At 39.5% G+C, this 25,794-nt stretch overlaps 1 protein-coding gene across 3 annotated transcripts in view; it reads right to left on the bottom strand.

Moving 5' to 3' along the window:
- LOC124158877 (G protein-coupled receptor kinase 1) overlaps positions 1-25,794 on the bottom strand; it is an 801,258-nt gene that overhangs the window by 503,791 nt on the left and 271,673 nt on the right. For all 3 annotated transcript variants that reach the window (XM_046534275.1, XM_046534274.1, XM_046534276.1), the window contains exon 2: positions 6,324-6,400. In XM_046534275.1, coding sequence (XP_046390231.1) covers positions 6,324-6,400 — 77 coding nt within the window. The remainder of the gene's footprint in view (positions 1-6,323; positions 6,401-25,794) is intronic.

The raw sequence follows: 25,794 nt of genomic DNA, 5'->3' as shown, positions 1-25,794 counted from the left end.
GCTTCAGGTTTAATCCGGTGGAATTCTATCATATTATGCCTCTAACAAAAAGGCTTAATTTAGTGGAATTCTAGCAAATTCTCCACCAAAAGATTATATCATATGAGCATTTACACCTAACACCAATGGGGAGTGCAGGTTCTTAAGTCCCTTCGGTTGAGGTAGAGTGGGATGGGTTCCTCCAAACATGGGCCCCTCCCCCGTTCTTTGTCATTTTTTGCAACCAATATCTCGTTCACAACTTACCATGAGATATACTAATTTTTGAAGGACCCAATCACATTAAAAATTTCAGCGTGAAAGGAGTAGACGTATGTCACTATTCTCTTGCAACTTGAATATAAAAATTTTATTTTTAAATTTAAAACAAATGCTGACAAGGATTCACTCTACATACCCCCTGGTAAATTCAAGATGATACCGTATATATTTTAAACGAATAATTCGTTGCAATAAGAGACCGTTTGTGCGAGATCGATGAGTGTCCTTATCAAGAAGCTCACGAGATGTAAATTAAATAATCAATCAAATATGAAATATCAAATATGATATCAAATATGGGGGGGCACAATGGTCTGATAGGCAAACTGTCTTCTCATATTTGAGATTAAAAACAACATACATCGATTACTGTACGAAATATTTTCTTTATTTTAATATGAGAGATATAAAAAAGAAAATATTAATAAGTAACATACATAATAACGACAGTTATCGATCCCCTTTGCTACTTGGGCGATGCTTTTTTTCGTGCGCAGACTAGCGAACGACCAATGACCGGCAAATCTGTCTCCTTGACCTGGCCTCAAGGATAAATTGATTGAGGCTCCGTGAAACACAAAACAAAATGATCGTAATGATAACCGTATTAACCCATTATGACCCATGTTTCCCCTAAGCAACTTAAAAAAATGTATAAATTTTCAGGTATATTTAGGAAATATCTAAACTTCGTATTCTTTTGTGGTGTAAATTTTAATTACAAAATAGATATCTGCCACGATAATTATGATTGAGCGAAAAATATTCAAGTTTTCAAAATGAGAAATCTTGAAATATGATATCTCCCAGAAGCGTCTCTGGGTAAGAAAGGGTTAAGCCTTGTCTAAGATTTAAGACTTGACTTGAATTTAGTTTATTTAACCTGGGTTGTGTGAGGCCAGGTGGCCCCATCTTCCCCAATCCAGGGCATTAAGAGTCTGTGGGGAGGTGCCCCCGTGCTCCCGCTCAAAATTCTGATGTGTTTTCCAGTAGTTCTGCGTTTTACTGTTACCCTTGAACGCATTGTTTTAGTAAGTAGTGGGATAGTTCCCAATGCATTTCATATGCGTGGACATTTTTTGCGGCTGGCTTCCCCGGTATCCGCATTCGGGATTCAAGTTTGAGCATGCGTTTGTATAGGTAAATACCACTCTTTCTTCTTTTCTTAGTTTTTTTTTCCTTCCATCTTTGTTTTTGTACTTATTCAGCCTTTTTTGTCAGGGTTTTTGTAACTCTATTAATTGATTTTCCTGATTTGCAGTGTTATCGTATAAATATCTCATGAGCCAGAAAGGCCCACGATTAAAAAAATGAACTGAATCGAAATTGAAGTGAATCTTCTGTTACTGCGTGGCTGGAAAGGATTAAAACATTCTTCATTAAAACTATTTTCAGTTACAACTACATCAATTAAAAAAACTAGGACAAAGCTATTGCAGATACTAAGAGCTGAATGCACCGGTAGACACACTTTTCAGAAGGTAGACAAAAAATTAATGTTGAAAAATTAATTAACGTCCAACAAATGATAGGACCTTGGTCCATAACGCAGGTGGTAGCTAAGTGAGAAAACAAACGAGCTAAATTCTATGCTCCCTTATCTCAAGAAGTCCCTAGAGGGCTGAAAACCTAATTTTATATGAGGGTATGAAGAATTGCTCACGGAAATTCGGGACACACAAAGTTCAGGATAAGAAAATGAGAAAAGGAGAAGTCGGATGAGAATATTTCACTTTAGCTAAAGACTCACGCTATTTTCCCATAATGCAATGTATACATTCGCGTTGGTTAAACCCATTTCTCCCTCATCAGGAAACAGTTCTCATTCCTGATGACTATATTTCCTAGCTTGAGTCTGCTCGGAATACCAGTCTTCCGTGACAAGAAGCTATTTAAATCGCAGCAAGAAGATTTATCGTTTAAGTCATGAAGAGACTCAGATCAAGAATTTAGGACGCACGATTACAGTGAAAAAAATGGGTCTCGTCGAAGTTATGAAACACATATCACTAAGATAAAAAACGAAATGATAAGCTTTAGTATTTGGAGGAAGAGAATGACGGTTAAGACAGTTAGTATCGTGAGAGAAAGGTAAACAGAAACAGGATAAAATCGTTAATAAGGGTATAGGGTTATATAGATGGTTAAGAAAAACCAGTAGCACCCGTATTCCGCACATTTTATGACCGTCATAAAGGGTCGAAAAAGGGTCCACTTATCCGTACTTCCGCACTCCGATAATGACCAGTAAGTAATTGTTCCAGGTAGGGATGAGGGTAGTGCGTGGGATATTCCTGTGAGGTGCAATGTATGCTAGTTGCATGACATAGTGCGAAGTTGTGATTGTGTATCATTGCTGTTCCAATGATTTAAACTTGAAAGGTGCTTGCTCCAGCTAGGTGATAGGGTCTTGCGGTGGCGTATGCGAGGGTATAGGGTGGTGAAACCAATTGGATTCATGTCCAGGTACGGTTTGTTAATGAGCAGAATCACTTAAAAATTTCGTACAGTTTGAAATATGATATTAATTTAATATTGGTTTATGTTTAGTTCAGTTATGCCCATTATATGCCTCAAACAGCCAATAAACAACTTTTTTAAAGTGTCAGATATATACAACTTCATACCTACTTAATATCCAACAGACGACCTATTAAGTTTTCTTGGGTAAGCTTTCTTGGATATTACACCATTAATTATGCCACTGGTTTGTTAAGTTTTGAATTGAATTGCTTATGATGTTAATGAGTTAGTGAATTTTAGATGACATATTGCCGTTGGAATAGCAGCAATATTCGAAGTTTGGACGCTCACGTAAAAAGGACTTATCTACCGAGGGAGGTAAAAAAGGGCAGAGAACGGATCAGCCGGAAAAACCTGGGGTCGAACTCTGCCTGATCCTAACGAATGGAATCAACTAGACTACAGTCTAAAGGTAAGTTTATGGAAAAATTTACTTGCGAAAAATTAAATCAAGCACTCATCGAAATTTTACCATATTCACCGTTGATGAAAAAATTAACGCGTGTTATACACTATGAGGCCCTCGTCACATGTGTGGAAACATTTTCTTAAACGGCTACACCACCGCGATGTGGAGTGTTAGGGGAAACCTCCGCATTAATCTCCTTAGGAGCCGCAACATGTCCATTGAGAAATAACCGCGGAAAGCTAGAGTCACCGAATTAAAATGAATTGTAACACGCAGTGACAATATCTAAAGCGATATTGCGGCAGATATTTTATACATTTCACGTTCGTAATGCCTCATCAAAATATTACAGCGTTAATGTTAAAAACATACTCCAACGGATCGGCCAAGTTAAGAAAGAAAGTAAATTGAAGTATTAGAGGTAGACTATTCATCTAGAATGACCTGCACAATTCTTGCAGTATTGAACATTACACATATCCCGCAAACATTTCCCTTTAAATATGTTTTGATCAAAATATTGCAGGAGATGGGAGTGTTCAAATTTTCCTCCTTAATGTACTACAACAGAAAATAGAGAGACTTCATTTCCGAACTGAAGCGAAAGTGGCTCCGCTTAATTCATTTCAATACTTTAGAATTCGAATGTACATACAGCATAGAAATATGTAATAAATACTAAATATGAATATGGTACGGGGTGTTAAGCCATAGGCCGTTCACCTGCATCTGTTCTAAGCAAATGAGTGAGTTGACTACGGAAAAAACGTAAATAAAACTACTTTAAAGTTCGATGGAAAATGTAGTACACTTAACCTTTGGGAAAAATATCTCTCTAATTTTAACGTTTCTTTTGGATGTCGAAACATAAACTCGATCGCAGGAGGTTAGTGTTGGTATAATTCAGAGGAAAAATTAATGAGTTAGTAATTTTCCGAGCTTTTCCAACTTTCTCTATTAGGAATTACGGAATACCAAATAACGCTTATTCGTAGAAGAAAGATTTTTGCACACAATGGGGGAAAATGAGGAACTAGAGAGATTGAAATACAAAAGAGGAGCGAATGGTGGGAAGTTGAGGGAAAATTGTACACAACTGTTGCCATGGAAGGGCCAATATCAATGTCTTTCAATTGCTATTGCAAAATGGAAGTTGAATTCACGCACTAAGAGAAGGGCACGACGCTATCGAGATGACACATACTGCCCTTTAATTTCCTATTTTTATGTTTCCTCAAAGGTACTACCAGCCATCTTTTTCACATGCGAGGTATACATTGCAATTAAAGTCTACGACGAGACCGTTTCAACGACATGACTAACAAATATCGACATGAAAACCAAAATGTTTCGATTTCTTTCGCTATTTTCGGTCTTCATTCGATCGTGGGTTGAAAAGCATTTTCAAACATTAAATATGCTCCAAATATTACTGTATGAAAGTCGATAATATACAAAATAATTATAAATAACAGTCAAAATAATAATATTTTTCTAAATTTACAAAAAGTTATTTGTGTTTATCCCCAAATGTCTCATTGTTACAGCAATTTTCATATTGGATTATTTGTAATAACATCATCTCTTCATCCTGATTATCATGGAAATGTTTTATTTTGCTTTTCTTAAATTACCACTTACCAATTGTAATTTTAATGCGTATGTTAATAATGCTATCTTATTTTTACAAATCGTAAAAGATTTTTTTTCCGTTAATTAAAAGAAATAAAAATATAAATAAAATAATTTGTTACACAAAATTCTGATTAATACACACAGAAATTGAAGGAGAAGCTCAAAGAAGAGCTACCCGGAGACTAATAGAGGAGAAGTTGGAGTTTGAATAAGACCCACGACAAGGATCACGCAATTCTTTCCCGATATGCTGGCACCAGCATAATCCATCAACCGGGGTCGCGACGGAATGAATGCATAGCGCAGTCAGGATCCGATGGAAGTTCACTCACCACCTCAATCTTCCCAGGGCCAAACATTCCCCCCAGCCACCCATACAATGCCAGCGATTAAAACAAATTGCCTCGTCCCACGCTCGTCGCGACACGGTAATAATAATAGGACGGCCGACCTCTACATTCAATGGGAGACGGGGAGTAGCACCCCTACCCGAAAGGGTCGGTGAACGCCACATGAAACGTTTTACCCCACCACCTTTCCGGAGAGCACAGCGGAGTAAAATTTAAAAAATATCTAGCCGAAAGTCAACGTGCGTGTTTCTTTTCAGCTTAAAGCTGAAGGAGTCCCCAGCCCGTCCTGTTGAAGTAAAGAAATTCCGGTGGATAGCCCTAGTAACAGCTTATTCATCCGTAAATTTCGGATCTATCTGTTCGTTTACGACGCGAGTGGAGACTTAAGCAACCACATTTAAATGCAAGGTGGGTACCACAATTTTCGAAGTCGGCTTGAGAATCTTCTGTTGTAATAATCGTGGCTAGAATTTTGTATGGACATTGAAATAAGACCAGAACATGTCATGACGATTGATACTTTTCTAAATTATAACTAATGAAGAATTTTGAGTGAGTTCACTTTGCAAAAATTTCGGAAAAGTTGTCTACACTCGATTTGCTCAAGAAATCTTCAATCAACGGCCATTTCACCTCTAGATTATCCACACGTAAGTGTTGCTAAATTAGGGTTGGAAACACAAAAATATTCACGAAGACATAGCAAAGGTTCAACTAACAATAAAAAGGCAAATCATAAAGAGACACTTTTATGCCGATAATGCCTAAGGTTGACCACTACCCGAATTTTCTATCAACCCTACTTATTCAGATGAAACTGAGCCTCGCTGATATTTTTATTTGATTTCAATATTTTCAAAGGTGACTTTGAGGAAAATTATTATCAGATAATGATAAAACCAACTATGTTTTAATCCACAGAGTTTTATTCGGCATAACTAATTATGAATAAAACTGCGTCTTAAAACATAGGTATTTGCTTTTATCACTATCTCATATTTTGCTTTAAAAAAAAGTAAACAAGGAGACAGCCTAATGAGCCGCTTCATTTAACCCGACAACGCTCAAAATGATTTGGATGAACAGAACATAAGTTAGAACCTACAGAAGAAAAATATATGAGGTAAGCAGGAGGAGGAACTCACCAAGCATTTGATTGAAGATCTTGTCGAAGTTGACTTCTCCTTTCTTCTCAAGGTACTTATGCATGACACTCCGAACACTGCAAAAAAAGGAAAGAGTTAGAGAGGATATAATCAATCACAGACAATATATAGAACTCTCTCGTTAATACGAACAACGTTAGTACGAAGATGTCGTATCTTCGAAGTAAATCGTAGGGCCCTTCCCGCGGACAGCGAATATATTTCGGCTACAGCCGCGTCGCCCGCGCAGGTAGGTTTCCAGGCAGGCAGCTAAACAATTCGTCACATTTCGTGAGTTAAAGCATTGTAATGCAGTATTGCATTCTGCAGGATACCAACCTTTTCGATGCATCAGTTTATCAACTTAAAAACAAGGTCTCCCAAGGCATCTAGTTCATGCATCGAGTATTTACTGTATTTTTTCACAATATAATGGCGTATATTTTACACATGATTCTGAAGATCTTCCGCAGCGCAACTATATTACGGGAGATTGAAGAGATAAGGAATTCTGGCAAGGTATGTTTTTTGTGATGATTCCGAAAAGGAACGCTCTTGCGAAGTTCATTATTACGAACCTTTGTCCCATTATCGGTCCCATTAACTTCATAATAACGACAGTTTACTTTATAAACATTTAGGATTAATACATTGCGACATTGGAGTATTTACGCATATTTACCCCGTTGATTGATTGCTTCACAGAAGATAACAAGGGGGCCACTTATATATAAAAATAACCCTTCCATCGCTATTAACAAAAAAGCCTGCCAGTCGTGACCAAGTTATAAGTTGGGATTGCCTCAAAAAAATTTTCTTTTCCCACTGAGGTCTGAATAGACGCCGCGGGGCAGACTACAAATCTCACCTCATAACCAATCCATCTTCAATTCATATATAAAATAATGTATGCCCGTTGGCCCTTGGCGGATAAAAAAAAATTTCTGATCGTCATGACAGCTGAAACTTTAATGCATATTCCAAAGTAGAAAGTTTTTACATGCCTAAATGGTTATAATTACTCCTCAGGTCACAAATTGGGTTCATATTTTCAGCATTTAGTTCGGTGCAGCGGTTTCATTATTTATTTTCCAATTGTAATTTTTGCGAAGAGATTGGACTGGATTTTTTTCATGACAAAGAAAATAAATTCATTTTCTAATTCTTTCGAAAGATATTCAACCCTCGAATTTGCTATCAATGATGATTGTATCTTAAAAAATCCCTCATTTTTCTCTGATATCAGCTATACAATATTTTCTTGACAACTAGTGAAATGCATAATAAGAAGCTATTGTTGGCTTTGAAATTTGATACTGTTTTCATTCAACTTGGTTTAAGTGCTGAACGCTTATTCGAGAAACCATTCCTACAAAAGATAGGTGATTCAAAATAAGTACTGAAGTAAAGAAATATACTCTCACAGTACAACGTCCGCCGGGTTAAGCAAATCATTTACAACTTGGATAAACATTTAAACCACTAATTAGCGTAGTAAACTAAATAAAATACTCAAAAAAATAAGAGTTACTATAAGAGACTCCTTGATAAAAATCTGAGTAGCTTATATTGTTCGATACAAATATTAACAACAGAATTTAAGAAAAAAAAAACACTGAACTCAGCATTTTTCAGCCATTTACAAGAATTATACATGTTTTACCAGTTTTACTGTCCCCTATAAGCGACAAAAATCACTGGGAATCCTTAAAAACTGTAACAAAAGAGAGTAAAAATATTGATATCGTTGGCGTAAAGACTAAGTGCACGTGTATACGGGGATATTCTAAATGAACTAATTTTACCCCTAGTGGTGCGAGGAGAAACACCGTGGAAACGCCATTAAATAATGACGTCGACCAGCAAGCGGAAACTTGATATTGCGGGTATCTGGGAGGCTCACGAGTGAAAAATGGCCTGGCGGAGCCCCCTCCTAATAATTCATTAGATAAAAAGATAAAAACCAAATGAGTGCTCATAAGTAAACCCCACTTTATAGTTAGAAGCTTGAACAGAGTGGGAAAAACGAGGTTTCTCAAACACTAAATTGTAGGTACCACTCACACAAACTAAGATATAGGAATAGATCAGAATTCAAAATTAATCAGCATTCTTTATGCTTAAAAGTTTTCATTTGGAGGACTCATTGATAGGCGTCACCTCATAATCGGAATAAAAATGTTTCAACACACCAAAAAGCAGTGAGATAATTGATAATTCTCATTAACTTGCCCCTTACAAACCTACTTTCTAGAAACCTACTTTAACCTTTTCCTTCATCTTTATATTTACATGTGTGGTTGTATACTCATAATAAAATTACCCAATTTTTATAAAAACAGTGTTGTACACAATACAGAACTTAACAAGAAATTCCAATGGCCTACATGTCCCATATATGCATACTAGAACTGCAGTGTATGTTCCACATTTAAGGGGTAATGCTTTGTGCGAAAGATCCACAGAGAAAAAATCATTCGCCTTGACCGGGATTCGAACCGGGGGATCCGGGTTCGAATCCCGGTCAAGGCGAATGATTTTTTCTCTGTGGATCTTTCGCACGATTGTGCATTGCGGGTGACTCCCGTAAAAGTTATCACCGCGGCTAGTCCCGGTATACTTTAAACTGGGTAATGCTTTGCCTAATGAATTGAAGTGAGATAGAAGTTATTCAAAAGTCCAAAATCAAGGAAGCTTTACTTCATAAAACGCATTACAAAGTTAGTGATTTCATGAATCACACAACTAAATATTGTTTTGATTGTATGTATTATGCCAGTAATTTTCAAATTGTGCTGACCTGACCAATATGCTATACTCGATCGCTGGACCAATAAAATTACTATTATTAACCAAGAGCGCGAACCGATTTTTTTCCTTCCGTGATCTGGGGTGGTTCATTCCTTCGCGGAGGGGCATTCTTTAACCCGTAGCCTCGCTCCACAATCACCCATAAGGGGACTGCATAGAGGAGGCCCAATTCCATCCCACAGAACGCTAATTTCTGTGCCACTTTAATCGCATTTTAATCGGTTTTCTAAAAATGTCCGCGGCTCGGAGACGAATGCAATACAATCCATTTTTTTCCCAATATTTTGCACTGCAATGTTTGTCATTGTGAGGAATAGCATCGGCAAGTAATGTATATAATATATCACATCATCACGGATATAAATGTATTTCTTTTAACTCTCCTAATCAAACCTCATTTCCTCGAGAAACTCGGATCAATTTGTCCGTCAGCGACATGAGCGGCGACTTCTGTAAACCCGTTTAAATGCGCGGTGGATGACAACACATTTGGTGGCCGACTTGAGGATCCTATTTTGTAACATTCCTGTCCACCCCGACGCTCCGCGGATGCGTCTGACACGGCTCCCTTCTCTCAAAAGATGGTTCATTATTTTTCTTCGTTTAATTTCCCTTTTCATTCACCAAAGTGGCCGTGGTGACGCACAAATACCGCGGCCATAAGGATAATGACTCCTCTCTTTCCTCGTTTGAACACTCAAGCCTCCCACCTACACGTTCCGTCATGCCCACGCAGAAAAAGTTCCCGAAACGGCAGACAATTTACCCACCTTGAGTTCATTTAAAATATCTTCGCGACTGAGAAGCGGGATGGCAAGTGAAACGAAACGAAAATGTTTCATTTCGGCCCGGAGGGAAACGAAAATACGTGGCCTAAGTTTATTTTTGTTCCCGCATGAAAATACAATCACCAAGGAGTTTAGTTTTGACCCGGTACGAAACTGAACTGCTCATAGTTAAGTTTCGATCTCAGAAGTTGAGTGGAGTGGGATAAGAGGGAATAATTTCGAACCATTACGTATGACATACGTGTAGCGAGGTTAAAACACATAGCTTAAAAATCGAATGGTTCACCGTTCGTACGAAGCAGCGTTCACCGTTCTCCTGTTAGTGTTAAAAATATGAGTGGCCCAAAGCATCTAATGGCGGTAGGCCGAACGTCTTCTTCATTCAACCATACTTCGTACTCAATGTGTGGGTCGAAACTAAACCGTTCGAAGGTGAAGCACGTTGCCCCTCCGGTGCGAAACATTATCTTCATTTCGTTTCGTCCCAGAGTTTACCTCCGCGGGTTTAAATACATTTCGTTTCGTTTCTACATTTCGCTCCCGGGAAAAAAACTACTGAAATTGTACTGGTTTTGACTCACGTTTAGTCTCTATTACCACTCGTGCTGAGAGGCAGGCCCAAGTATTTGGGGGGTGAGGGTGACGGCGGAGAGCACGAGACTTTCTGAAAACCAACCAAAATGCGATAGGCATGCCAACGGCCTTTTCATATTTGAAATTAAAAACAGCATAAAACAATTACTGTAAGAAACGTTCTCTCTGTTTTAATAGGAAATTTATTAAAATGGAAATATTAATAAGTTGCATATACAGTGACCACAGTTTTCGAGCACCTTTCCCACTTGGGCGATACATTTTTTCGAGCGCTGAAAGCGAATAACCTATGACCGGCAAATATGTCTTCTTGACTTGGCCTCAAGATTTAACTGATTGAGGCTCCATATTACGCAAAAAACAAACGAATAAATGATAATCGTATTAAAAATATTGTCCTTTCAAAGACGTAACAGTTGCAGAGGTTTCGGAAAATACGAAAGAGGACTTGATTACGAAAAATGTAGAAAATACGAAAGAGGCAGAAGAATACCTGCCTGAAATATTTTGCCTTTTCTACGAGGTGTTATTTCGAGACGAATAAGTTACGATTTCCGCGGACAATGAAATGAATTTTCGCTAAAGGTATTTTACATATTGACGACAGAAGCGGAGTTTAGGCATTAAAGTGGATAAGAAAGAAATCTTGCGACCGTTTTGTCTCATTGAAAAAATGTTCCCTCGGATATGTTTGTACCTACCAAATTCTTATAACTGCAGTGGAAAATCCGCCTGCTTTACCACTATGCCAACTCCCTCCCTGATTTTGGGGGAGTCTCGTTACGTGTTTTTTTTAAAGTCATACACGGGAACTAACCAGTCTTCTAGTGTCACCAAATCAAATTGCATTTTGATTTATTGACACACGATTTATGTGGCATTATTTGCAGTGGCATTGCGGTAGATCTTTGATATATTTTACGTTCGCCAACTATCACCATAAGGCTACGGCGTTAATTGTATCAACATATACTTTGATGGATCGGTCAATTTAGGAGAGAAAATAAATTGAAGTCTTGGAGGTGTATTTATTTTCTATCATGAGCTGCACAATCCACGTGTCATTAAACATAGCACATATCCCGCAAACATTGCCCTTCAATGATGTAGTAATAACAATATTGCGGGAGATATGAATGTTGTTCAAATTTCCCTCCTACTAGTACTACATACATTACAAACAAACGAAGCATTTGCAGCGCGTAACCAAGGACGATAATAGCAGTAAGTGAAGCTCAATTTCTCTGAGGAGCAGAAGTGGCGCCGCTCAGTTGGCGAGGAAACTTTGGAAACCACTGTACAAAATAAAAGCACTATAATAGGTCGGAAGGAACTTGGTGACGGATAAGTGGCACTACGAGGGTTGAAAAACTGGAAGAAGGTCAGGTTGTCCTTTTAAAGGAAAAGGCGGAAGGTCAATCTCTTTTAGGATTTATCTATAACCCAAAACTAACAAAAAATATCCGAAATTAGAGGCATCCGGAAAAAGTCCGGACAAGTTAATGTTTTGGCCAGGTGCGTCTGGGCAAAAACTTGCATCCGCCTCTTCAAACCTGAAGACGCCTACAGCAACGCCGGCGAAACTGTCGTCACGAAAATGAATCGACGAGATGGACAACCCGAAAACAAAGCTGCGCCTACTATACCACTCCACGGAATCCTGCATCAACTCCAGCTTGACTCGCACTAACCTCCTTTAGTATCCTTCAGTTACACTGGAAAGGCAATACTGGTCCCCTAAACTCGTTACGCCATTGCCCCCTAAGTGCGTGTTAGCACAATAAATACCGCTGAAGCGGTGGTATATATACTCACTGACAGGTGGAACATTACCCGGTATATCCTGGGGTCATATTTGTGGGCGAACAACTTGACACACCGGCTTGACTCTAACTAACCTCCTTCATTATCCTTCCATTATACTGGAAAGGTAATACTGGTGCCTTACTCGTGTGCCATTGTGCCCGAAAAGCGTGTTAGCACAATAAATACCGCTGAAGCGGTGGTATATATACTCACTGGCAGCTGGAACATTACCCGGTATATCCTGGGGTCATATCTGTGGGCGAACGACTCGACACACTGGCTTGACTCTAACTAACCTCCTTCAGTATCCTTCCGTTACAAGGAAAGGTAATACTGGTCCCCTAACTCGTTGCGCCATTGGCCCCTAAGTGCGTGTTAGCACAAGAAATACCGCTGAAGCGGTGGTATATATACTCACTGGCAGCTGGAACATTACCCGGTATATTTTGGGGTCAAATTTGTGGGCGAACGAACGAACGACCCCCCTTCAGCGTCGTTCTCCGATGAATCGTCCATAAGGATTAGTATTTCCACGGAGGAAGATCGACAAGAGGGATGACGACGGTTCACTTGAAGCCCCTTGAGGGAGGGAAGAATTTTCAAAAGGGTGGAAGCGGGTGGACTGGGGTCGTCCCTCCGCGGAAAAGGCAATTTGCGGGATGAAAAATAATCCCAGTTTTCATTTTTTTTTCATATTATTCCCCTCCTTATTTCTACGGCGCGGCATACGGGGAAGTAATAATTGGAGATTAAGATTTGAGCGAGCTGAGGAATTCTCGACTGTTACTAATAATAAATGGACGAGTAATTTTCTTTTCCCAAAATTTAGTTCCAAGCGCAAGGGAAAATATAATTATATGATAGCGTATCACTGCCACAAGCTGAAAATATCTCCAGCATTTAATTTTTTTTATTAACCTTCACCGCTCCAAAAAAAAGCGCATTTAAGAACTCTACGGGTGGTATTCTAACGAAGAACAATGTAGGACGATCACATAACAACCATTCCCTGGATAGGGGCAACCTACACCTACTACATCTAAATTGTTTGCAATGCACTTCATTGTTTGCAATTTTTCTATGATCCCAAAATACATGATTTATATGTAGTATAGATTATATATAGGCATTAAAAAAATACGCTGGAGAGAACGAATGCTGCGTTGCCACGTCTTGCGCGCGAAACTTTGCCGCCCGATATAGCCACTGGCCCGGCGCGGCCCCGTTTGGCAACATGGCATAAATAGAAGTTATTAAACTTCACAAATACCAATATTTTTATAGATTATGGATCATACAAAAATAAGACAAAAATTAAGAAGTGTTTCTATCAATTTTATTTTTTCTTTCGTGGTAAACTGTAGGACTAGATAATGTTTAAACATTTTCGTTGTTTTACAACAAAATATACGTTCTAAAAATACGCAAAACCTATTTTATTAATCTAAATTAATGTTTACCACTTATTGTGGAAGGTGAATGCTGTAGACGTAGTAGTTTTCCCAAGGTTAAGTTACAAAGTTCATGAAGTTGACAAAACGGCTAATTTTACAGTGCGCTGAGTCATTTATTGCAATGGGGGCAACATTTTTGAATTTTTCATAAAACAAAAAATAAATCAGAATTGAGAATAAAATTATCTTTAAACTGACGTATTATTCATTGCTATGGCGTGCACTGAAGTCCAGGTATAAATTTGCAAAGTACAGCGGCATATCATTTTGACGCCGACAGTACATCTACGAGGTACCGTGCGAGCCACCACCATGGTGCTTGGTACGGGATGATTCCACGTCAGGCTTGTAGCACTCAACCTAGCCATAACCAGGAAATCGCTCGTCCAAGCACCATGTCTTGTGAAATCGTTCGTTGCTTTTACCGATGGTATTCCTAAACCGGTACTTCAACGTTTAAAGCATAAACGTGAGCACGCTGCAGTCAGAACTAACAATGACATAATTATAGGCTGGGGTTAAGATATGAATTACGACTCCTACGAAATGGATCCACTTCAAATACAAACTTTCAACTTCAACTAAAAATATGGCCATAATTTCGTATCTTCAAAGTAAAGGTGATTCCACGTCAGGCTTGTAGCACTCAACCTAGCCATAACCAGGAAATCGCTCGTCCAAGCACCATGTCTTGTGACATCGTTCGTTGGGCTCAGTGCGGAGCGTCAGCATAATTGAACACAAGTATTCAATGAAAATGAAAATTCCTTGAGATGAAGAGAAAATTATATGAAATTGCAATTTGACAACCACCTTGCATAAAGATCCCCCTATCCAGCATAAAACTTCCTATAATAACTGAAAGAGAATAATGAGCTTGAGACCTAATGTTAGTCTAGTTAACACTACTAATGGAGCAACATATGGTATACTTAGACTTAATCCTTGATTGATGATTGATGCAAGTGCAGCGAAAATAAGCTGGAACCCATAATTCTTACGTGTTTTTGGCGTATTAAAACGATGAATTAAAATAAATGGCTGAACAAGGGAACGACAATTTCTATGAAATTCTAACACGCAAAGAAAATATAATTATCCCATCTCTATTACATCCACTCTCCAATTGAGGAAAAAAAATGAATGGCATTTATTTCCAAACATGATCCGTAAGACGGTTAACAGTACCTAACTAGAAAGCGGATTATGAAAAAAAAATCAATTTGAACTCGCGTAAGGATGGAAGAAGAGAAAAAAACGAAGATGAAAAAGACCGTGGTGACACGATTAACGTGCAAGGGCAAAATACAAGCATGGAGCGTCAGCATAATTGAACACAAATATTCAATGAAAATAAAAATTCCATGAGATGAAGAGAAAATTATATGAAATAGCAAACGTTATTTGGAATACCACTTTCCATCGGTGGCGTATCCAGGATAGGGGGGGGCTAAGTGAGTGGTAACCTTCATTTACCATTTTATCTAGTGTACAATGGATACCCAGGGGGGGGGGGGAGGCTGCTATCCCTCCTCCTTAGCCCCTCTCTGGATATGCCGTAGATTTTGACTTACCCAATGCGTGTAAATAGGCCCTGAGTTTAAAGATAACTTGTATTTAAATTTATTAAAGTAGGTAAATGTATCGGAAAATACAACTAAATACTTTGGTACAAAGTGGCAACCTCCAAAAATTTCGACTCTATCTGGCGTTTGTTTGGACCCAATGGGGAATAAATACGGGCTAAGCCCTCCCACACTACTTTCCATCATTACCGTTTGGAGAAAAAATTCCAACTTCAACTCGGTCAAAAATTCAGACACCATTTACTTGCAGGAGATGCTTAATGCTCTCCACATGCTAATCCCACTTGAAGAAAAAAATTTCAACTTCAAGCTCGGAGCAAAATCGAAGACAGCAGATTTACTCGGAGAAATTTAATCTCTTTATAGTGCCAGAAAAGAATACCGAGCTTATGACCGAATGCAGAAAATTAAAAAGGAAGGACTCATGATAATAGTCACTCTCGCGCTCATGAATATGAATACTTAAGGGGTTTACAGGAATTTGGCATTGTTAAGAAAAATGGATACTGCATTAGAGAAGACATTTCAAATGAATAATGGCAAAGATAACCATTATGAGAAAATCTTCAATGATACCGGCGGTAATGGCCAAAAACTATAAGTTGCAAAAAAAATACATTTTCTAGCGGTACAACTTTTTGCATTCCGTGTTAATTCGTTTACCTCATAAATTTACCCTGTGCCTAGCAATATAGAAGATTAACTAGAACTAATGCCGTTTTAATTTCACAAGAGGATTTATACAATAGCTGATAACAACAAAGCAGGTACATGCTTCGAAAGAAACGAATCGCAAAACAATCTATGTATTTCCATAAAAACAATGTAATATTCAAACTCCAAAGAAGAAACAAACAAAACAAACCGTGATAGACAAACCGTCTTGACTGGGATTCGAATCAGGAACTTAAAAGACACTCAATTTGTCTTGTATGATGTTGAGCACGATATGGTGGAAGTTCTTAATATTATTTAAATAAGACATTGCAATATTTTAATAATATCACTCAATTTGTTTCAAATTTTAAATGTTTTAAACCATATCATTCCTCTTTTGTATTTGGTGGTATTTAATTGACGATACCTCTGGATAGACGATGCCTCAGGTCTTCAGGGGATCGGAATTCTTTGCCCGCTAATAGCCGGGAGGCAAACTGTACGCTTCACGCATCAAGATTTCGGCGGTAAGCCAGATAACCTGTAACCTAAGAGATGTTCCTTCATTGACTAAAACGGGCGAACACTAAGAACATTTTACCTACCGATGGCCATAATGCGTGATTTTCGGAATGAGTGGGGCACGGACGGTGGCGAAATTCCACCTAACAGTTCTCCACCTAAAACTTTTACGACCTATTTCTCAGTTTGGCAAGTTTAACTGCGTTCGTTGCCGCGTTAAGATGATTTACAACCTCCGAGTGAGCGTGACTTTCCATTCCTTCCTCCGCAACAACCCGCCTTGCTTCCACTCCCTCCTATCGGGAAACCGATAACTCACCCTCAATTGCAGACCGTGGAGCATCGGAATCAAGCGGAGAGTAGCAGTTTAGAATGCGCTCCGCCCTAAACCGACACACCTAATATTTGACCGGAGGGGATTACGATCCTAGCGTGAGTTTACCGCGTTGCGCGGCAGACGATTTTGAGACTGAAAAAGTCTATCGATTCTCTAAAGGCGGTTGCCGTGGGTGAGAGTATGGCACCGCCACGCTAGAAGACTCCAATTGTGAGGACCATGATGCAAGAATGCCGCTACAAAATTTCTTTCACATTCCATTCATATTTTTGTTGAAGAGAACAAACAAGTGTAGAATGAAATTGTTCGAATGAATAAAGGATTATTTTCATAACAATTGATATCCTCACCAACATTGTTTTGTTAACTGAAAGGAAAAAAATTAATCACTTTTCCACATCTATCTTACGATACATTATTGGAAAAAACTACACAGCCAATCGCTATCACAGCATCTTGAGATTTCTTGGGAAAGAAACAAGCTCCTTGTTCCTCAGTTTTCCCTACTGTGCGTCGGGCTCTCCATTTAGATTTTGGAGGTAAACATAAATATTTTTCAACAACTTCTGGGAGTTTAATTGTCACCAGTTCTTCGTTTCACAGTTTCTACAAATTTAAAGGGCATAAGCTTTCACGCAGCTTTTCCTGCATGCCCATAGTTAGTGATACTGTCGTACATAGAGGAATAAACGGTGCATGCTTGGCCTGAACGAATCCGCGCCATGAGCGTGCTGGTATCATAGTGGAAACCAGTGGCGCAGCAAGGGGGGGTTTTGGGGGTTAAAACCCCCCCCCCCAGAGCTCAGAGAAATTTTTTAATTGAATCCATTTTACTTAATTGGATTGATATCACTAATATAATAGTGTAAGAATTAATAAAATATCCCTCAGAAATCCGTAAAACTCACCATTTTGAACAGAGTATCTTAAAATTCCGCAATTTATTAATCTCGCATCTACCGCTTATCCTGGTGGATATTCCACACCCCCACACACCCCGGCATTAATTGCACCTAAACCCCCCCAGCCTGAATTCCTAGCTGTGCCCCTGGTGGAAACATCTACACTCAACTTGATGCATTCTGTGGAGAAACATACAACTCCTAACAAACGTCACGGAGAAAGATCGCAAAGTATGATGCACATTTAGTTGTAAGAGGACACATCACTTCCGCACGATATGTCTTTTCCGAGACGTATTACTAAATCAAAACTTTACCAATCATGCAGAAATTTTCAGTAAATATAGAGTAGATAAATGGAAGGTAGATTAAGAAAACAGATCAGAACACGGCGTTTCCAATGCGGTGCTTGATCGGGCTAAAATAAAACTCCAAAAGACACAAAGCATTGATCGCGAACCATGAAACCAGTGATCGGATAAGAGAAAGAAAAGTTGATGCGGGCGGTTGCGGGATTAAACGATTATGAAAGCGAATGAAAAGAGAAAACATTGTTGGAGGTAAACGGCGAGAATCTTTTGGAGGAAAACAACGCCTCACAACGAGCACCGCGAAAAGGAAAGGGGTTTGGGAAAAAAACAGGGTCACCGATCCACCTCGAGAACCGTGTATGAAAACAAAAGAGAAACGAAAATAAAAAGCGCGCGCATCATCCGCGTTTTCATTGCTCCCACACCACCTATCCGGCGCGCATCCCCGCGGGGAGAAGTTGCAACGGCGGATTAAACGAATGAATAAAAAAAACAAGCGAACGTCGAGCATGGGGCCAACCACTGCCCGAAAGGGAAACGAACCTACAACGGCCATGGAATATTCAGGATGCGAGGGGAAGAAAAGCGAATTGTTCGCACGGCATTGCTCTTTTGTTTTGTTCCATTTCCTTCCTTTTCTTCCCGCTCTGGTAGCCAGGTGCATAACATCACATCGAACGGCGATTAAGCTAGAACAATGATAGCGCGTTTACACTATTTGTATTCTATGACGGTTGGGATGTTCACGGTTTGAAATAATATAATTTGAACGCAAATTAAGATCGTCGCAGTGACGATGTTAACCGCCTTATAGGGGCTGTTGTTGGCTCTAGTCATTGGCTTTCACGATCTTGTGAAATTTAATTTGTAAAATATTTAGCAGAGAGATGAGAGATGAGAAGTAAAAACAGGCCTATACTAATACAGGCGAGAGAGAAATGGGGAGCTTCGTCAAACCAATCTTAGGGTTGTTGACTAATGATGATGATGATGATGATGATGATAATAATGAAGGTAAGCATGTACACATGGTATTCTTGGTAGATTTTAAAATGTATTTTGTTTTATATCAAGCCGTTAGCGAGATACTGGAGGACTGGAGGATAAAATGCGTACGCATAGTGGCGCCGGCGCCTGCTCCCCTCCAGTCCCCGTCAACGGTGACCAACAGCACGCCGCGCGGTAACTTCGCAAGTGCGACCTCACCACATGGTCCTAATAGCTTTGGAGGCATGCTTAAACTCTTAATTATCAACATAGCTTTGTTTTTATATACGCTTGATTAGTCTTGCTCAGTTAGGGCCGTTTTACACGGCACACGGAATTTCGCAGGTTAGAGCTGCATTAATTTCTAAAATGGCGTGGAATTGCGCGAATGCATGAACGAAATTAGAACAGGGGCTATTTCGCCGTCTCGCATCCACGCATTCTCGCATGTGTTCTAGCAATTCACCGCTTTACACGTCGCAATTTTGATTGCGCCTTCGCACGTACGTCAGACTGCGCAATTCCGTGTACCGTGTAAAACGGCCTTTAGGAACACATTCAAAATTTGGCGAAAATTCCTCAGAGAAAAAATCATTCGCCTTACCGAGGGATGACAATACTAAGATAATTCTATTTATGACTTTTCCTAAATGAAAAAACTATAATCGAACTAGTACACGCACGAGATCCCAAAAATTCAGGCGAGTGCCATATTTATGTACCAAGAGATTTTGGATGAAAAAATTAAATTTTGTTTCCACGGAATATTTTTATTAGTACACTACAACGGTTTCACGCTCCGCGTTTACAAGCTCAAGTTTCGTGATGAGTGGTCCTAATCACCCCGCCTTGATGCCGTTTAGAGGCAAAATATAAACTAAATGTGAACTACAATACTAGCGATGCAATAAATTATATTCAAATGTAAAATAATAGAAAAAATAAAATTTAAACTATTCAGACTGTAAGTACCCAGTTATCATCTTCAAATAACACCAATTATCTGAGACTTACACTTCCGTCGAACCTTGTGGATTCAGGCAATCGGTTGCTTATTTACCTAGACACCATCATTTCAAACACGAAATTTATTTAGAAACTTCAAATTCATAAATTTATTTCATAATATATAACCCATAATCAATGGATTTCATTTCCGATGTTTGTGGGCCGTTTTTTTCATCGACGAAACATTAATAAAATCTTCTCGTACTCTCAAGGTACTATTAGTGAACACTCAACAATATCAACACAATCATCGGATGAGAACAAAACCGGGCGTTTTATTTTATTTATCTATTTTATTCCCAAACCACCGAATACAGCTCATATCGGCCACTTTATATCGGGGTATTCAACAAAAACAACTGAACATACACGAACAACCATGCCCTGCATATGGGAAACCAAGATGGGACTCGAACCCGCGACCCCATCGAGGCCGGCATCTACGATATACACTGCTTGGCTAAGAGCCAAATGATCTACTTATTTGATTCGACTATAGTTCGGAGAGAACCACACATGGGCGTCCAGGCGAGAGTGGGGCGAGAGAAAACGTCACACGAAGGGAGGGTAAATGGCGTGCAGAAGGGAGGTGGCCGCGTGGCCGCAGAGGCGGACTGGCGCGCCGCGATGAGGAAACTATTATCACCTGTTCGCTCACCGGGAGGCGTGGCGCTCCGCATCTCAATGGATCGGTTTCTCACGCAACCATCGCACGACGCCCCTACGGCTGTCTTCACATGGATTCCGCTGGACTTGCCGCAAAGCGCGTGGCGTCAAACACAATTATAGGTATAAACGAGCCCATGTCGCCATCAGGAGCAGTTGAAATGAAAGGCCACTTTTCCAAAATAACACAGGCCAACAAAAAAATTTTGTTTGAAAACTTTTTTTATTTTAATAGCCGACTTTATAGATTTTAATGCGCCGAATCCAAACCTGGCCTTAGTTTTTTGTACCACCCATAGTTTCCAAGCAATATGTATTTAATATTTAGTCTAATACCCCTATACGGTACACAGGGTAATCAATGAAACACTGTGTTACATCATAAAATTTTTTGTATTTACTGTTCACTACATCGTGATAAAATTGCTTGTATTTACTACAGCGTGATAATCCAGCGTTCACTTATCTACTGGAATTGGTCTACATTTTCTTTCCCTTTTTTCCTTGAAGCCTCTTGTGTAGCTTTTTCTGCGATGAATCGCTTGCTGAACTTCTCGGTGAAGTACCAACAGTAATCCCCATTATCTTCGTTCATTAGACCTACTTTTTCAATTTTATTATACCTATAAAAAAAATCTGTTAAATTCTAAAAATATTGCTCGATTTCATAAATTTAACTGTAAAATGTGAATAAATGGTGGGTGATGCAACTTTAAAACCATCATATTTGGATTCAGCAACTTTAAAAACATAAGAATAAGATATTTTCAGTAAAAAGGTTTTTTTCATTGTTGTCCTGTGTAATTATTGTGGATTAGTGCAACTGTTTCGACTGCTGGAGGTTCGACATATTGAAAGAAAACAACCTTCTATTTCAATATGCCGAACTCTCACTATACTACACCTGAATCGGATGAACTTATCAAAAGTAGTACCTGCAAATTCGACTCATTCGTAAGAGTTAACTTGCCACACTAGGTACTCTCAAAAGTGCAACTCGCAGTGCGCGACTACGTAAAGTCGTTGCGGACTCGCGTATGAGCGGGAAAGAGGATACGAAGATAAATGAAAGAGGTTGGTGGAAGCGAAGTGAGGTATAGGGATCGGAAATGAGGTTTGACGGCTAAATGGATAGAATATACAGGGATGTAGGTACGCAAAGAAAAGGACATCTAAGGGAAACAAAACCATGGATTACTTTACTATGATCCTTTTCAAATATCTTTTCGAATGGCCCGGTCGTGCAAGCTCGGAATGTTTCGAGCGGCGTCGCGGCAGGAGGCGGGACCTGCAAAAATAGGGATGTGGAATGGGGAAAGAGAGAAAGGCGGGCGTTGCCATGTTATCTCATATGACTTTGTCAGTGAATGGAAACGAAAGGCTGTCAAAAAAACCCTCTTTCCCCTTGGCAACACAGTTAACTAACTCATGAAGCGTACACCACGGAGGTATGAAGGCGACTGATGGGTTCCGCCCATCGCGATTTGGTTGGTTCTCAGGAAGTCACGTGCCCTCTGCCGTCACCCTACAAAAAACTTGGGCCTGCCTCTCGGTCGCATAGATATTTGGAATGAAGTTGTAGGCATAAACGGGCATAGATCACCCTCAAGAGCGGTACCTGCAAATGCGACTCTTTCGCGAGAGTTGCCTCGCCGCACAAGGTACATTCCAACGGGCAACTCCAAGAGCGCGACTCCGTATAGTCGTTGCGGACTCGCGTATCTACATCTACATAATACCCCGCAAGCCGCCTAAAAGGCGTGTGGCAGGGGGTGTTAGGACACCAGCCGTTTACAGCTAAAAAAAAAAAAAAAATTAAGTGCTCAAACGAAGTTGGGACTAGCGTTTATTAAAGTCCTTTATGGTTCGGGGGAAAAACGAATTCGCATATCTATCCGTTCGGCAAAACATCTCTCTTAATTTATCACTTCTATCGGACCTGGAAATATAGTGTGGCTCTAATATTATGTTCTCTGTGTCGCTCTTAAAGATATCCATTCTCAATTGTTCAAAAATCCGTATGAGCGGGGACGAGGAGACGAAAATAAAGGAAGGTGGTTGGGAGAGGTGAAATGAGATATGGGGGTCGGAATGGAGGTGAGATCGCTAATTCCTGAATCATACGATCATTTTTGTCCCACAATGATAGCTCCAGCGATAGGTTTCAGGGACCAAAAAACTGATCGCTGAACCCATCATATTCTGAGTCACAAGGTCATTCACACCGTCCCTTTTATCGTTCGATTTTCCGTACTTTTGGTATGTACCACTGTTATTCAATGAACGCCACCACACTACATTAAGAATGATAGAAATAATGTATAAAACCCCAGGAAAAATATTTTCTATGGGACAGATATTTACACTAAACCTTTTTTGTTTAAAGAAAAATGCATGGTATAAAACCTGCATTAGCTTTTACGAAGCGTTTTAGTTTTACTCAGATTAGCATAATTAACTTCATAATAAACTAATGCCAGCAATGAATGTTCAATTCAACATACTTTACGGTTGATTGCAGTCAAAGCCGTTTTCTTTTTTCAATTAACCTCATATAATAAAACAGTAGGCTATGAAATGCATTGACTGAGGTTTTATTTACTGTCATACGGTCATTTTTCGATTCGCTGACTAAATTTTATTTTTCTGAATACCAAATTAAATAAACAACAAAAAAAATCTTGTGAAACAAAACATCTATGCATGCATGAATCCCTATAATGAAATAGGCACAAGGCATGCAATTAGCTGTACCACTTCAACCATGTTATTTTAGCACAACCTCTTTTCAAATGGGTATCTGTTTTTTTGCACTTCTAAAATTAAATTTTCTGGCATGAATACGGTGCGTGACTGCATAGAATGATTCAACGTTCGCCAAACCATTATGGAAGCCTCGTTACTTCCTACTCAGGCTGTAAGCCACGTGCTGGCGATTTTTCAAAGGGAAATATCCGGAGGACGAGAATGAATTAGGCAACAAAAGAGTTTAAAAACGGAAATTGGAAGGAAAACAGCAATTGCCTCGCCGATTTACTTTTTTCTTTAACGATTTCATTAGGGACATTCGTTATGATCTCCATTCACCGAACCCGGCCATTTCACTACCAAGGCTAGGAAACACACTAATTTTCTATGAAAAGGGTGGACGTTGAAAGGGAATCCTGGGTAAAAATAAGGGCACGCAATATTGCGCTGTAGTCACGAAGTTTGGAAAATAATATTTCACTGACTAATTTAATCCCTGAGCCGTTGAAAAAATGTGAAAAATATACCTACCAAAGGAAGTAGTTTGATGACTATATTTATCAGCCACAGGGAACAATCTTAGCAAGCTATTTCATCCATAATAACAGAAAACAAATAATAAAAGATGCAGAGGAACTAATTGTTATTTACCTAAGGGAAATAAGATTATTGTAAAGTTTTTATTATTATGTCACTCATGAATACGCTGTGACGCAGCAATTCACTTTAAATGCCAAAAGTACACAGCGCCGATAATTTTGGGATAAAAACAACGTAATTAACACTACTCAGCACACGAATGTAATCTGATTAATAATATAGGAACAAAAAACCATATCAGGGGTTTGAGGAGGAGTGAAATTGCTTCTAGAAATCCGCGTTAGCCGGTACTGTAAAGAATACAAACACGATCATTGAATTACATCATATTCGGCAACGGCAAGTCTGTATCTAAAGCGTACGATACGCAGTATAAAAGTACATTTTACAGATACACATAATTAACCATACGCACTTCTGCAGCGAAATTCAAGCATAATAATGCGTTACCACCACTTAAATCCTGAATATTTGCAAATAATACGGCTCTTTTTACGTTACCCAAGTTTTCAGGCTTTGAAAGACACAGCAAAAGATATACCTTTTAACAAATAGAAACAGCAATATCATAAATTCACTATAATCGACTGCATTAAAAAAAAGGATACTTTGTCTGGGACAATCAGGTAGGTAGATATTTGATGGAGGCGAACGGCAGCTATAGGCGTACCTGCAAATGCGACTCTTTCGTAAGAGCTGCCTCGCCGCACAGCGAATGCCACAGCGAATGGAAGGAAGGACGCAGAGAAACCCGGCGTCAGAATTAGCTTGCCCTTGACATAAGGCGCCAAGGGAACCATGGCTTGACGTCCCAACCGACGGACGTACAATCCGGCCGCCGACAGTTTTCCGATGACATTTAGAAGGGTCAAGATCGATCTTATGTAGGTATGCCTGTGAGGTTATCTCTCCCTCCATTCGGAACGACTCGTCAAGATCGGGGTAGAGGGCAAGGTTGCCAGGTAAGAAAGGGAAACGCCCACGTCACATGTAAACAAAAGGGTTCCGTGAAGAAACGAGCCAATAGGGACGATGAGCGTGAAGGACCCAAAGGAAAAATCTCTTGTTTTGGTGTTTCGAAGAAAGGAATATACGAGGAACTCTTCCTGAAACAGAAAATTCGCGAATCATTCCGTAGTTTCGGTTAAATGGCCTTTCTAATAAAAAATTAGGCTTGCAGGAAACGAGAATCTTGGGGCAGGTCCCGGTATAATTAAATTAGTCTAAATTGAACACCTATTTGTGTTCAAAGTTCGAGCTCAGCTCTTCGGCTGTGGCGCTGTGCGCGCGATTTGGACTGCTAGTCGCATAATATGCTCAGCAGTCCATACCACCTAATCCGACACAGTCCTCAAATTTCCACAGAGGAGAATACCCGCTCAGCGGCTTAACTGGCTAAAGCACTCGACCGGAAATCGGTAGATCCGAGTTCGAATCCCGATCAAGGCGAATGATTTTTTTTCTCGGTGAGTATTTCGAGAAACTTAACAGCGTACAGGACGTATGATTAAAATGGAGCTGTGCTGACCATTTCAGCCACATCAAGATAAAATCCCTCTCGATCTACTGCCCCCCGAAAAAAGAAAGGGGTGACGCACAGGAAACGCTGGCATTCCCGGATGAGACACTCCCGTCTTATTGAGACACAAGATTACGATATGGTAGTATCAGGAAAAGGTGAAGAACACAATGCG

The sequence above is a fragment of the Ischnura elegans genome, chromosome 5 (assembly GCF_921293095.1).
Source record: "Ischnura elegans chromosome 5, ioIscEleg1.1, whole genome shotgun sequence".
NCBI lineage: Eukaryota > Metazoa > Arthropoda > Insecta > Odonata > Coenagrionidae > Ischnura > Ischnura elegans.
Note: the sequence above shows the minus strand (reverse complement) of the source record. Positions and strands in the feature narration are given on the sequence as shown.